The 14,124-nt window shown below is 35.3% G+C and overlaps 1 protein-coding gene across 1 annotated transcript in view; it reads right to left on the bottom strand.

The window, feature by feature from the left end:
• The window catches only part of VWA8 (von Willebrand factor A domain containing 8), a 183,209-nt gene that overhangs the window by 119,314 nt on the left and 49,771 nt on the right, over window positions 1-14,124 (bottom strand). Inside the window, exons 10-14 of the mRNA XM_066545030.1 lie at window positions 13,486-13,617; window positions 12,034-12,168; window positions 11,876-11,953; window positions 7,086-7,246; window positions 5,831-5,944 (exon numbers count right to left, since the gene is read on the bottom strand). Coding sequence (XP_066401127.1) covers window positions 5,831-5,944; window positions 7,086-7,246; window positions 11,876-11,953; window positions 12,034-12,168; window positions 13,486-13,617 — 620 coding nt within the window. The remainder of the gene's footprint in view (window positions 1-5,830; window positions 5,945-7,085; window positions 7,247-11,875; window positions 11,954-12,033; window positions 12,169-13,485; window positions 13,618-14,124) is intronic.

Below are 14,124 nucleotides of genomic sequence, written 5' to 3'. Positions count from 1 at the left end.
AAGTCCAGCTCTTAAGTGAATGACCCATAGAGAGATCAGACCTGTGACCTTGGTGTTATTAGCACCATGCTTTGACCAACAGAGATCATCTCCAGAAGCAGCAGAAACAATGGAGTAACACATCAGAATACAAAAGCCAGTCAAATTTTGTCCAAGATGGGCTTGTTTTCATCAACTATTTTTACAGTACTCTTATTAAAATACAGGATGTTCATTTGGAAAAAGCAAGTGAAATTTGATTAGGCAGTTTATATTGCTGTTACCATGTCATTTTCCATACAAATTACTGAAGACATAAACCGACAAACCTACTGCACAGTTGGCTCATCTGTACATCATAACAAGAAACCTGTGATACAACAGGGCAATTACAGCAGTCTCTTGTATCAAAGAAAACAAAGGCAGTGGTATGAGTTTTTCTCAGCTGAAAGTCATAAGCCTAGAAGCTACTCCCTGATTGATAAAAATAGAAATAGATGTCTAAAAACATCACATGAAAGAGGAACCAATGGGAATGTCACTGTCACTAAGCATAAAGGAAGGTCAGGGAACATTAGCCAACTTTATTACAGAAGAAAACATTTCCTAGATAGGATAAACACATATACTTACAGGCTTACCTTCCCTAACATTACTAAGAAAAAAAGCAACCCTCCTCCAGATATCCATCAAATTCTGGCCCTTCTAAAACACCAGAAGAGAACACAAGGAGTCAACTTTTAAGGTGAAGGAATCGTATTTCTTTTGTATCACCTCCTAGTCACTGCCCTCAAAGGGCTTGGTGGGGACAGCCAGGGAGGGCACGGAAAGAAGTGGGAGGAGAGAAGATGCAAAGTCAGGGAAAGCTAATTTGGTGATATCAGTTCAATTCACTGATGTACTCTCTAGACTTGGACACCATCACTGCTGTAGGTTTCCAGGTTGTAAACATGAAAAAAAATTTTGGCTATTTCAAAAGCCTATTGTTTGGAATGAAGTTTGCAACGCTGAAAATATCAGGCTAAGTGTATTATTAAACAAACACCATGAATAACTCAGTTCTGCAGTGCTCTCTAAGTTCCCATCTTCCATCAGCACAACTGAAGAGCTTCAAAGTTGTTCCATCACATTACAGATCAAGTCTCAAAAAGAGCACAATATGGAGAGCTCCTACATGAAGCTGTAGGTCATAGAAAAGAAATCTTTGATGTGACAAGAAATCTTGTGGGTTTTACAGATGAAGACAAAGTAAATGTAACTTGTTAAAAACTTGGCATCTTTTAAATTAATGAGCCTCAAACATGGTGGGAAGATTTGATGTTAACTGATTCATGCAAAGAGTCTGTCCCTCTCTCTATTAAACATTTACTGACAATACAGGCAGCAAGGCATTCTCCTAATAAAATGAATGTCCTTCTTTTGACATCACTGTTTAATTTTTCAGCCAAGGATTACCACCATTGCTCTTATAAAGAAAATCACACACATAGATCAGGGTGATTTTAGGGAAAGATTTTCTTGTTATTGATCATGATTCTGAGCAACTGAAGCTTCTCATAAAAAAAATAGAATAAAATAAAATGCAGAACGGCATTTCTAATGCCACTTTTTGTAAGACTAAACTATTTTTGATTATCTCTTCCTGTAATATGATTTAATAAATCTCATTTTCTATCAAATTTTGTAAGTTGGGAATTATTCCAACCCTAGAACCAAAATGACCTATTGTTATTTTTTTGCTGTTTCTTTTAAATTTCAGCATAGTCCAACATTAACAGATGCCTTTATCTTAAAATTCATTTAACTGGAAAAAAGCCAAACCCCTAAACAACAAATGAAGTCAAAGCTAAAAAATGTAAGCAATTAAAAACTCTATTACTTGTTAAATTTACTCCGTGCCATAATTTCATACATCTGTCTCATCTACTGTGCATTCCCTTTCAACCTAACCACATAGAAAAGAATCCACTCTCTGCAAGGCATTAAAACCACTAATGCATTATGAGAGACTTATTTTAGTTCTTCAACTATCCTATTATGTATCTACACCTAGATTTCCCTATAATAGCTGCCTTTCTGTTCACCACACCAAAAACTTAGCATCTGTGTGTGCTGAGAGGGTATACCCACACAAACAGGTTATATACCGCATCCTGAGACAAACAAACACTTCACTGCTGGATCTGTAAAGACTGTGTGCTACCTTTACAGTATCTGTCTGGGTGAAGTAATGGATGATTGCAGAAGAAATTCTAAGCAGAAGTCTTGGATATGCACTCCTTGGACACACTTTCTTTTACTCTCTGAACTTGTTCAGGGAAATGAATCATGCAATCATTAAATGAATAAGTTATCAGCAGCTATAATTTCCTTCTATGTAAAATATCTTTAAGGACCATCTGTCACTTTCTCAAGGGCAGCTTTTTTCTTCTCCTTAAACTCATGAACATGGATTCTTAGTTTCCTCAGAGGAGCGAATGAGTTCCGCAACTATTTGGTAACTTAACTTCACAGCCAAACTGGCATAATAAAGAATATAGGAAAAAGGACTCTGTGGCCACCACTAGTTACTTTGCAGCTTGCCCTTTCAGCAGGGCAAGGAGTATCCCAGAATATCCCAAAGGCAATGCACTGCTTGCACTTGTCACTCCTGAAAGAGCTGTTTTATCCACCAGCCTGAAGCCCTTCTTAGAAAAATGGAAATTTTTCTACAGATGTAGAAATGTCATGAAATAATAGTGAACATATTACTCAATGACACTAATTAACCTAATTTAAAATCAAAATACACTTTTTTAGCTCTTACAAAAGTAATAAAACTTTGAAATGTTGTCAAATATATGACATATGAATAATAGTGCTCTAATCTGCAAAAACTGAAAACAATCTGAAAACCAAACCATACTTTCCTCTTTGTCTGGCACCTCAAATAACATCATCATGGTTTAAGCACATTCACATTCTCTACTGTAATACTGTTTGCATTTGTACACAGAGGCATGTGATTTCTCAAGATCATAGCATGATCTGAAACACCATCCCTTTAGTGAAAAAACACAAGAAAACACCTTGATCCTCTTCTTCTTTCTCTTCTACTACACATAAGAGTATTTTGACTATTGAAGCACTAAAGATTAAAGGCACTAAAACTGCAGGAAAAAATTTCCAAATTCCCTTATTGGAAAATTAGGTAGACAATGTGTCACTCAAACATTACAGATTCAGTCCCAACAAAACTGAGAATGACATCATCTATTCCACAGGCCTGGCAAAAAGCAGTCACACTTTAGTGTGAGATTATTTTAGTCAAATCCAGCAAATCAGGGTAAGTAAAGCTCAGAAATCCAGCTAAGGCCACTAGTCACAGTCACTGGCATGAAGCAAGAGAGATGTCTCTCATCAATATGGAGAGCGTCTCCCAGTTGTGATTTGGGTAAGAATTTGCCCAACCAGTCTGCTAATAAATTCATATTACAACATACTCTATGTAGCTTCTCCAAACCCAATGTATTGCAGGCAAAGGAGGGATGGTGAGCACTGTTGGGATTAAAATCTGTGATTAAACCAGCTGTCAGTACCTCAGATATGATTTGATGGATTAATTCTGCTGGATTGTGCAACACTGGAAGGTACTGAAGTTTGCAGTAACTGACAACTACTGCTGAAAAGGATGAGTAGCAAGGACAAATACAATCCTGGAATCAAACAGCAATTATTGACATTGCATCCTGGAGTCAGTTAAAAGGCAGTGAGTGATGTTTTCAGAATATGGAAGTCACCAAAACCAGGATGAGGTCCTGGAACACCTTCATTTCCTCAAGGGTTGATGAGGACAACAACCTCTCTATATAGAGGAGTCATCCAGTGATGCTAAAGAAGCACAAAGCCAAAACCAAAGAAGCAGATATATGTTTTCATTATTTTAACTTCACTTGTTAAAATAAGTCATTACAGAAAACAAAGGCAGAATGAAAACTTCACCTAGGAGGATTCTCAGTGAAATGGACTTCAGATAATTCAGGAGCAAGAATTTTCATCTGCATCCAGGATGGCGCTACATGGTCCCACTGAGCTACCAGATGTAAGAATGACTACACAATGGGGTATCTGTTTGTTTCTGAGACCCCATTTCTGACTAATCAGAAATGCATTCTTGTCTAGTACAACAGACACACTTTGCTTATGGATTAGAGATCACTGTCAGTCAAATAGATAATTAAGAGCTTAGCAACTCAGAAACATTATATTACAAAATATTGAGGTGGTTAAATAAAAACAGTACAGTGAGATGTGAAGGAAAGAGAGACAGCCTTTCAAGGACAGCAAAAAAACCCGCAACTTTTGGAGCCTTCAAAGTAGCCAAAACAATGCACAACTGCCACTGAACAGCTGAACCAAAGGGTTACTCAATGAGGCTAAAAACAAGGAAAGTAGATACACAGGTGACACAAAGGAGAAGGGTCTACAGAACAATCATTAAAGAAGACAGCTTGAACAGGTGCTCATGGTCTAACAGATAATGAAGATTAAAGGGAGACCACTGCCAAAACAGCCATTGTTAGAACAAAAAAGGATGTGCAGGATCCAGATGTACATCTCTATTCTCGTGAGAGAGATTTAATCCACTAGGAGTGGCAGCTCTGAAGATGAATGTATGATGAGCTATCCAGGTTTTTGGAGTATATTGGATATGAACTAAAGGGTACTAGGCAAAACAGCACAGCCACTGCCATTCTGCCTGAAAGCATGTTGGACAAGACTATGAACACAGAGCAGGGAGGAGACTGGCACAACAGATATATTTCATAGTAAAAAGTGTGATGCAAAGTAGGGATACCATGCCAGATGGGCCCTTGGAGCTTTTTCCTGCTCTTTTCAAAGTCTGTGCTTAAAATCCTGATAAATAGAACATTTCCTTGATATATAGTCCTTCACACAAATAAAACAAATGCAGGAAATGACCATCTAGCTAGGTGTATGGCCTCTGCAGACTGGATAGAATTTGCAACAAGTAGGCTTAGAATGAAATTTGAGGGTTTTGTTGGTTTTGTAGGAGCAGTTCTTGCCTTATTTTTTTTAAACCCACTGTATTTTGATCGAAAAGGGAACCAGAAATATGGAAACAACTAGGAAGTAAAAGAAAAGCAGCTTTTCTAAAGGGTAGACTATGGAGGCCAAAGAAAAAAATCAGATTCATCAAGACAACTTAGAGAAAATGTGTGGCATATCATGAATGCACCCCTGCTACAAACCCATCAGGCCTCTTCAAAGTTTGGACACATGCACACCCTGCAGCATAACATTTCTATCTGTGGAATGTTTCTAGCAGACAAGTGGAAGTAAAGGAACAAAAAGAATAAGCATTATGGGTCCCAACCCATCCTTAGGATTTCCTGCCCCACATTAATTGTAAATTAAATACCAGCTTTCTAGCTCATGAGGCAAAAGAAAGTAACAAGTAGTATTTAACTTCAATTTAGCTTTATTTTCCAAGACTTTTAATAAAATGTTCCAAAATTAGGTACTATATAGCTTTATATCTATTTTTGTATCTAGTTAAAATTTCTTTTCAATTTTTGTATCTAGTTAAAATTTCTTTTCAATTTCTATCTCCTTCTCTTAAACATTATCGAATGTTTTCCTTTTAGCTCAAGCACTCTAAACAGGATATAATTTTGCCATACCACAAAAAGAAATGGAGCTAAGGAGGAACCTTATGTTTAAAAGATGCTTCTCTTAGCAATTAGAAGGAACCAGTTTAACAGAAAAGCATTTTCCATTTTTTTTATTAGAGAAAAAATGACAAAATTGAAATGTTGTTTGCATTCTATAGTCATAGCTGATACTTTACCTCTCCTGTAGTTTCTCATCAGAGAGCTGTAATTCTTCTTTTAAGTTTTGATATCTATCTTCCCTTAACAATCTGGTGCCATCATAAAGAGTCAGTTCTCTGTCATGTATTAGTCTGAAAATAAAGAATAAGCTCTATCTTAACTTTGATTAATTTTTATAATACAGGTAACAACTAAAGGTATTTTTAAAAGCTATCTCAGTTAAAATATACCTCAGTAAAAAGAAAAAGTGATATCAACTCCAGATGCATCCAGGCATGGAGGTAAAATAACATAAGTTTTAGTGCAAAGTCAATCAACTTAGTTTAAATCCATATGGTAAGAACATGAAAAATAAAATAATCTGTGTTAACCGTGGAGTGTGCATAAATGGCATGAAACTGCTTTTATGTTATGCTTGTAACAAATAATATACTTTTATTTCTTGAAATGCTATCTTTCAGCTGGCTTTAATGATTAATATGCATACAAGCCCAGGTTTTATTTTGTGATATGCAGAAGCTGATTAGCTATAATGCATGCACATGTCAAAACTAAAAATCAGAAAGGAACACTAAACAGATGAAAAGGCAAAAACACAGGCAAGTATAAATCTCTGTTCTATCCTTCTGCACGTATATATAATAATAGAAAGAAGAAAATACTTTTCCTGTAACCTGCTTTTAAAGCTCACTATGTCCTCTGATTTGCACAAGGCAGTATATGATGGATGCATATGAAATGGCATAAAAATTTGACTGAACAGTATAAATAACTATTAACATAGTATTTTCTATTACTGTGTTCTGCAAAGTTTAATTTATTTTTACTGAATTATGAAATAATGTTTAGAAAGAGATCTTTCCAATCAATATAAAGTATGCTGTGTAAAATATATTATAACCTACTTGTTTAGAAGCAGAATGCACTCAAAGTGTTTCAAACGTTTTCTGACATCTTGCACTATAAAATTGTTAAACAAATATTACTAATTTTTAGATTTCATAATTCTAGAATAAAATCTAGCTCATTCCAATATTCAGACTTACATTCTAGATTTCCAACGGGCTGAAATTTCCTGCATTATTTTAGGTTTACAAAAAATTATAGAATTGCTTCAGCTCTTAAGCACTGAAACTGTAATGCTCAGCTTGATCTTTACAGTATTCCTGAAGTTCCAAAGCCACATTCACCAGCAGCAGCTTAAGGTCTCAATATGCATGCACTCAGTACACACACCACATGCACCCAACCTGTCCAAGCTCCCATGCTGACCTTTGGAGCACAGCTAGAGTGCCAGGGTTAATTCGGTGAATGCCGTCAAGAAGAACAAGCTTTCCTTCCAGAGCTGCAGTGACAAGTGGTGATGGTCTCCAAGCAGTGTCTCCATTTGGAAGAGTGTATCTTTGCTGTAGCAAATCTCTAGCTGTCATATCCTGGAAGTATCAGTCCATCAGAAGAATATAATTATGATCTAGTCTCTTAATTTACAAGTACATGCTTTCTCCTTAAAAAACTGCTTCCGTTCTTCCCAGGAATAAAGGAAGATTAGCAGGAAATCTTCAACTACTTTTCCAAAGAGTATTAGCAATACACACACAAAGCTACTCACAAAATGCTAAATAGTCTTTGGAAGTTCTAGACTTGCCAATATCACCCCTTTGAAACAAGAACAAAAGCTTTTCTCCCCCCTGCCTCTTTAACAAAACAAGCCTATGACAACTTGTACACAGCCTGTGCACAGAAGGGGGCAGCAATTTACACCTGGAGCAAACAAGAATAATTTCTTTCATATGGAAGCCACCTAAAGGAGCAAAGATTTTATCACTAATCTTGAACACAAACCAGCATGACATTCCACCTCTCAGGAGGAAAATACAGCTGGAAGCATCAGAGAATAATGAACAGGGTAAGAAAGAAGCCTGTAACATAGAATTTATCAAAGGTTCATAGCGTAGCACAAAATAATACTCAAGGAATAAAACCAATGAAAAAATCTAGCATTTCCTCCAGCACACATATTTTAGATGCTCCACTACAACAGGTAAGCACGAGAGAAACAAAGACATAACAGTAATTTTGTGACTTGGAAGATTAAATTCATTGCTCAGGCTGTGCTTTGAGCGCAACCCAGAATCAGATAAGAACATATTTTCTATTGTAATTGTAGCTTTTGCATACGTCTTTTTCACAACCCTAAACCCTTTGAACTTTAAAGAATAAAAATAGAATACATTACGTCATACAGCCTGAATAATTTCCTTTTTCTACATTTCCTTAAAAGCCCTAAAATAACAGTTCAAAGTCTGGTTCCTTCACTGCTTCCACATTTAAAGTCTCACATTCAAATCCACAAAACCATACCATATTTTTATTGTTGTATTCCTCTTGTTTTACTGCTGTGTACACTCTTTTCTATATTATTAATGAATTAGACACTAAACATTTATATAAAAGAGAAAAAAATGTGGGCTTAGGACTTGCTTAAGAACTGTGCATTCAGCAGCTAGTAAATGCTGTAATGAATATTAACAAACACACCTTTGGATAATTCACCTCTAGAGAAATGAAACAACATACAGTATGAATTGACTGGGAGCTTGGTATGCTGTACAGCATGTCCATCTCTAATTCTAACAATGAGAACCATCCATTAATTTTCTGCAGATAAACTCAGAAGAGCATTTTGTGCAAAATATTTTCTGAAATATAACATGAAAATAACATTGTGATTTAAATGGTTGAATGAGATTCAATTAAGGGATGATTATAAAGGAATACCATTGCTAACACCTGCCCAGTTTTTATAAGGAGCTTTTTTTATGGCTAAGTACCTGCCCAGTGATTTATTGGTTTTATTTATTTACCCTAACTCAATTTTTAAAAAGTTGTATTCAAATCACTAAATATATGATATTAAAACTAATCTTACAATAGTCTAATGCTAAAAAGGCCTCCCATTGGAGGGGAGGTCACTGAAGTGTAAGAATTACTTATTCCTCTAATTTTGGACAAAGCAATGGCAACAATATATTGCCTTGTGAAACAAAAAGATTTTAATTTGTAGCAGTCATTATAACTTATGTGTTTTACATTTCATTGTTTATTTTCTAGAGCAGTTTGTATACAGGAAAAAATATGTTTAGGAGAAAAACTAAGTAAGGTAACTTCTTCTGCATTCCCTCTAGCAGCTAATACCAACACAAGCTTCCAATCTAGCCATTTTTCATGGCTTGTTGTACTAATCATGTTCTTGGCAATCATGAGGTGAAGAATCTATGTTAACTGCTTTTTATGCCTATTTGGACTCATCATTTGTTAGTATTTCTCAAATAAAAAACTGGAAGGATTTGGTAATGAAAAATTATGAGGTCAGGCAAAAAAAAAAGTCTTAGAAACAAAAACACCACAGTACACAAACACTAGTGATGTGCTTACAAAACTGTTTTTGCTAGGGAAGAAAAGGAGCAAGTTGCTGGCAAACTGTTATAACATGACTTCGACTGTTACTTCTTTTCCCCTCTGAAATTCTGGGGGGAGAAAATATTTTATTTTAAGCATTTGGACTAAAAGTTCCCTAGTTACAGTCCACAAAGCACTAGCTGGCTACTGCTTCTCATTTGCTGTTGCTTAACTGCATTAATAGGCAACTTAAAAACAAACCTTTCCTAATCAGGATGAGTTTCCTTTCTCAGCAATCTACCTACATGGAACTACATATAATGAGAAATCCATATAATGATGTCAGATATCCCAAATGAGACAGGAACTGCTCTCTGAGCCAACTGTTAGTATAAGAGATGATCTATGTTCCAAAAGGTTTGCTTTAGGTAAATTTGATCCTCACCTTACAACACAAAAACTTTTAGAGTTGTATTTTCTGCGAAATCAATATAGAGAAATACACCTTTTCACACTATTCAGGTCCTTCAATCAACTTCAGTTGCAAAGAACAACGAAGCAAATACTAAAAGCAAAGACTATATATATATATATATATATATATATATATATATATATATATATACACACATATATTAAAAAAATTCCAAGAATTAATTTCTTCAGTCAGCCTGAGTAGAAATGGTTCAATTGCTTCCGACCAAAGGTAAATGTCTCTCTACTCATCTTTGTGCCTGCAAAAATTATCAGAAGGTAAATAACAACTATAGAACAAAGAAAAGCCTCCTTAATTTTAGAGATGGATTTAGGACTGTATGATGTCTCTCTGAAAAAAAAACCCAGAAGACATTTTTTTTGAATAAAAGTACAAAAATATGCTAAATTTACAGCATTATCAAACTTCCATAGTCTTCACTACTGAATTAGTGTATAAATTTAACGTTTGTTCCATCATTAAATTATCCTATTACTTTGCTAAGCAAAGCCCTTGATAGGTTATAAATTTTTAGAAAACCAAATGCATTCTGAAATTCTATTTACAGCTCAGCTACATTAATGTATTTTTATACACTGCTTTTTGTAAAAACTTCTGAGTTTATGTAACACATGTACATTAGGAAACATTTATATGTATAGATACGTATGTGGATCTCACCTAGTATTGGCTACACAGGAATTTACAATGAACAAGCAGCCTTCAGTCATTTATTTGCTTTATTGATACTGTTTTGATATCACCAAAAGCCTTTCTATAAAAACCTCTTTGCCCTCTGAGCTTGATTAAACCCTGGTGAAACCAAAGGAAATGTTCCTTCAGTGAGACCTCAAATCCTTTCCTAGATTTTATTTTTATAGGAATTATAGATCCCTTTCAAAGAAAGATGTTTACTAAATAGTTCCACTGTCAGCTCTGCTCATGTGACTCCAAAAAAGAAGCTGTCTGCTCATATTCATAGAAGCCATACTAAATAAAGGTAGGAAGTTGAGAAACAGTGGCCATGTTTTTAAGCAAATAATTATCTAATTTTTCTGGTGAATACCAAATATTCTATCATGTGCAACAATATAAGAATTAGGCTGTGCTCACTGTTAAGCAGGTTTGGCAAGTTGCAGAAGTTATTTTTCTAGGATGATTTAAAACTGTGTTTACAGTGACAAGTACAGAGAGAAGTATGCAGAGCAGCTGGACACAGAGTTCTAGCTCAGAAACTATACACCTATTTCAAAAGGCTACTAGACAAAAGATAGTAGGCACTGCTGAGAATCCTGGTGTATTAATATGAACATGGCATAACACTGATGAGGATATGTAGACCTGCAACCCAAATCTGCCCACACTTGGCCACATTAAAGCATAAGAAAAGGGCAGAAGTCATCCATCTGACTCCAGTTAGGCAGACAGGGCTTCAAAGTCTTCACCCTTATCAGCTGAAGCCACACAGGGGGGGAAGGAAAAGCAGTGAGACCCTGTCTGGGGAGGTTCTCAGCAGTGCAGGAGAACATAAAACAGACTATCTTTTTTATCATCATCATCATCAGTATTTCTCTTTTCTATTTCACTCTCACTTTTCCAACCCTTCAACCTCACCACCCATCTTTGTCAGTGTTTCTCCCCACATGCCAGTACACTTTTAAATCAGATGCCAATGCTATTTCTTTCTTTGGAGGTCTCCATGCTGTCTGGGAAAAAATTAAAGCAGAAAAGGGATCGAAGAAAGAGACCAGTGTATTGCATTAAACCTGATGCTAATGTTTTCCTGCAGCATTGCCAATTATTACTTAGAACTGTATATCCTGTTCTATTTGGTGTATTTTGACTCATAAGGTCATAGGAGACCCTTGACTTCATATTTTATTTAAGCACTTTCATTCCTCAGGGTTATGGAGACAACCTTACACATCTGATCTCTGTGTGAAAAGCAAGCAAATTAATTAATTCTACCTTTAAATCTTGTAGTTTTTCAGTTTATGCCATGAGGTTAAGACAACCTAAGACAGATAATTCTTTCCAAACAAGTACCAAATGACCACTGGCTATGACATTGCTCTTAAGGTTGACAGGGCTTGGGGCTTGCAAAAACACCCAACATCTTTAGTGGAGTGACGAAGTCTCTATTTAAGACCATATTTAAAGCATAATCATCAGCATATAGTTTCCTTACTTGGTATAGCATGATAGGTTCTATGCTGTATCCCAGTATATCAGCAAACTCCTTGGCAATAACTGTTTTGCCACAGCCCTAAAAAGTTAAAAAATATTAATTAGATTAAATTCTAAAGATCATGGGGGAGAAGGGAGAATAGAAATTTAAATTCTTACTTTTCCTCCAATTAAACACATATCTTTAACCATATGGGATTGCATCATTTCTGCCAACAGTTGATTATGGCTGGAAGTCCTTATGAAAGTATCTGACTGAGAATGATTTTTTAACATTCCAGTTCCAGCTGGAACCTATAAGAAAAAAAAAAGTAAATCAAAATGCTAAAAAAGCTATACTGTGATAACTCTAAGCTTTGTGTGAACTAGGTTATGCTTGTCCAAAACTACCGTAATATTTCGCTGATAACGGTCATCCATCAAACTTGAAACTGCTACTGTCACAAAACTAAACCCTGTAATTTCTGATAGACAAACTCCTTCACCCACTCTTCATGAAAAAAATTAACAAAATATGAATCAATACAATTACAGCATTGGGGTATGCAAAGAACTTCAGGCTGTTCATGAAAGAGACATATAATAAAAAGTCACAAATATACACTGCTCATCAGAGAAACATGGAAGAGATAGAGCAATTAGTATTGTGAAAATCTGGAGGAACTACTTTGACCCAAACTTTGGAGAGATTAAATTGTTCACCACATTAAGGCTTCTGCTCTACATTTCCACTTCCTGCTCTAGTCTGGAAACTGTTTCATCTACAAACTTCTTATGCCCTCCTGTTCAGAGAGTATAAGAGAGGCATTCTGCGGAAGTACTTTCAGAATGTATCACCTATATGTAAAATGAAAACAAAAACCTTTACTTCAGAAAACAATTGAATCAAGCTCCTACAGACTCAACTCTTCCTGAAAAATTCCCATTTGCCGTTATTCTCCTCTTCATTTTGTCATGGTACAAACTCTCTTGTGGTATTCCACACCAATGTTGTTATGACTCCCATTAATTCACCTTCTTTACAGACTCTCTAGACTCTCCAAATTCAACATTAACTTCAAATTCTCAGATCAGCATCTGTTTCCTGAGTAAGAACTTTTTTCACCACCTAGCAGGTCATAAACTTCATTGGAAGAAACTCAAACTAATCATATTTGATGTGATTACTTTGTTCCATTTTCCCAACATCCTGTGTCGGAACATTACCAAGCACTCATTAGATTTTATTTGAAGTGTAAACAAAGACAGACTATTGTTTTTACAAAAAGAAAAAGGGAAAGCAGCATTAAGAACATCATAAGTACTCTCTGCTATTCTAATCCAATAAACCAAAAAAAAAAAAGAAAATGAATGGCTTTTTCTTTAATCCAAAATGTAATGATTCACATGGAGGAAACTATGACTTTACTAGAAATAAAATCATGTGCATCCATAAACTAATATTCCAGTATCTAAATGTGTCTCCAATAAATACCATGTGTTATTCTACAACAAAAAAAAAAAAAAGTTCAGTGCAAATGACTTTTACTACCAAGTGTGTCAAATTCTTGAAGAGATGAAAACAAGTTAGTGTTTTTTAAAAATATATTTGATGAATATATAAATTCATACCTGGAATGTCACTTCTTTTTCACCAATTTGGACAGTTACATCAGCTTTAAAGGGTTTGCTTCCATGTACACTTTCTACTCTGGTAATCTTCCTGGGAAACAAGTGTTTTTCTGAATCTTGAAGCTCAAAGCGCTGTAAAATTCAGGGGTGAGGAAATAAATTATTAAATACAACTTTCTGGGTTTTAGAATGTTTCTTCTAAAATAATGCCAGAAGCATATTCATGATTAATTGCTTGCAAAAAGTCCTAAATCCATTTACTTCAACTTTTATTGTAGATACCTGTGTTCACATTCTAGATGGCCCATCTATTTTACATTTAAAACCAAAGCAGAGAGTTTGTATACTTATTCAGACTGTAAATTTACAAAGTCACATGGTGACTTTGCCAAGTCTTGGCCTGACAGTCTAAAATAAAACAAGAAATGAACCACAGCCTTTAGCATGTGTAATAATAAATCACCGATCTCTGCAGCTCATTATAACCAATTGTAGATTTAAACATCTGACTACCAATAAAATAACCAGCAAACCTTGCATTTACTTAGTTTCATAGCTGCCTCATACAATAAAAATTGAGGACAACCTGTACAAATTAAGCCTTCAGCATGTTCTGAGTATATCAAGGACAAAACAAGA

This window comes from Molothrus aeneus, chromosome 2, assembly GCF_037042795.1.
Source record: "Molothrus aeneus isolate 106 chromosome 2, BPBGC_Maene_1.0, whole genome shotgun sequence".
In the NCBI taxonomy this organism is placed as follows: domain Eukaryota; kingdom Metazoa; phylum Chordata; class Aves; order Passeriformes; family Icteridae; genus Molothrus; species Molothrus aeneus.
The sequence above is the reverse complement of the archived record's forward strand: the minus strand, read 5'-3'. Positions and strand labels throughout refer to the sequence as shown.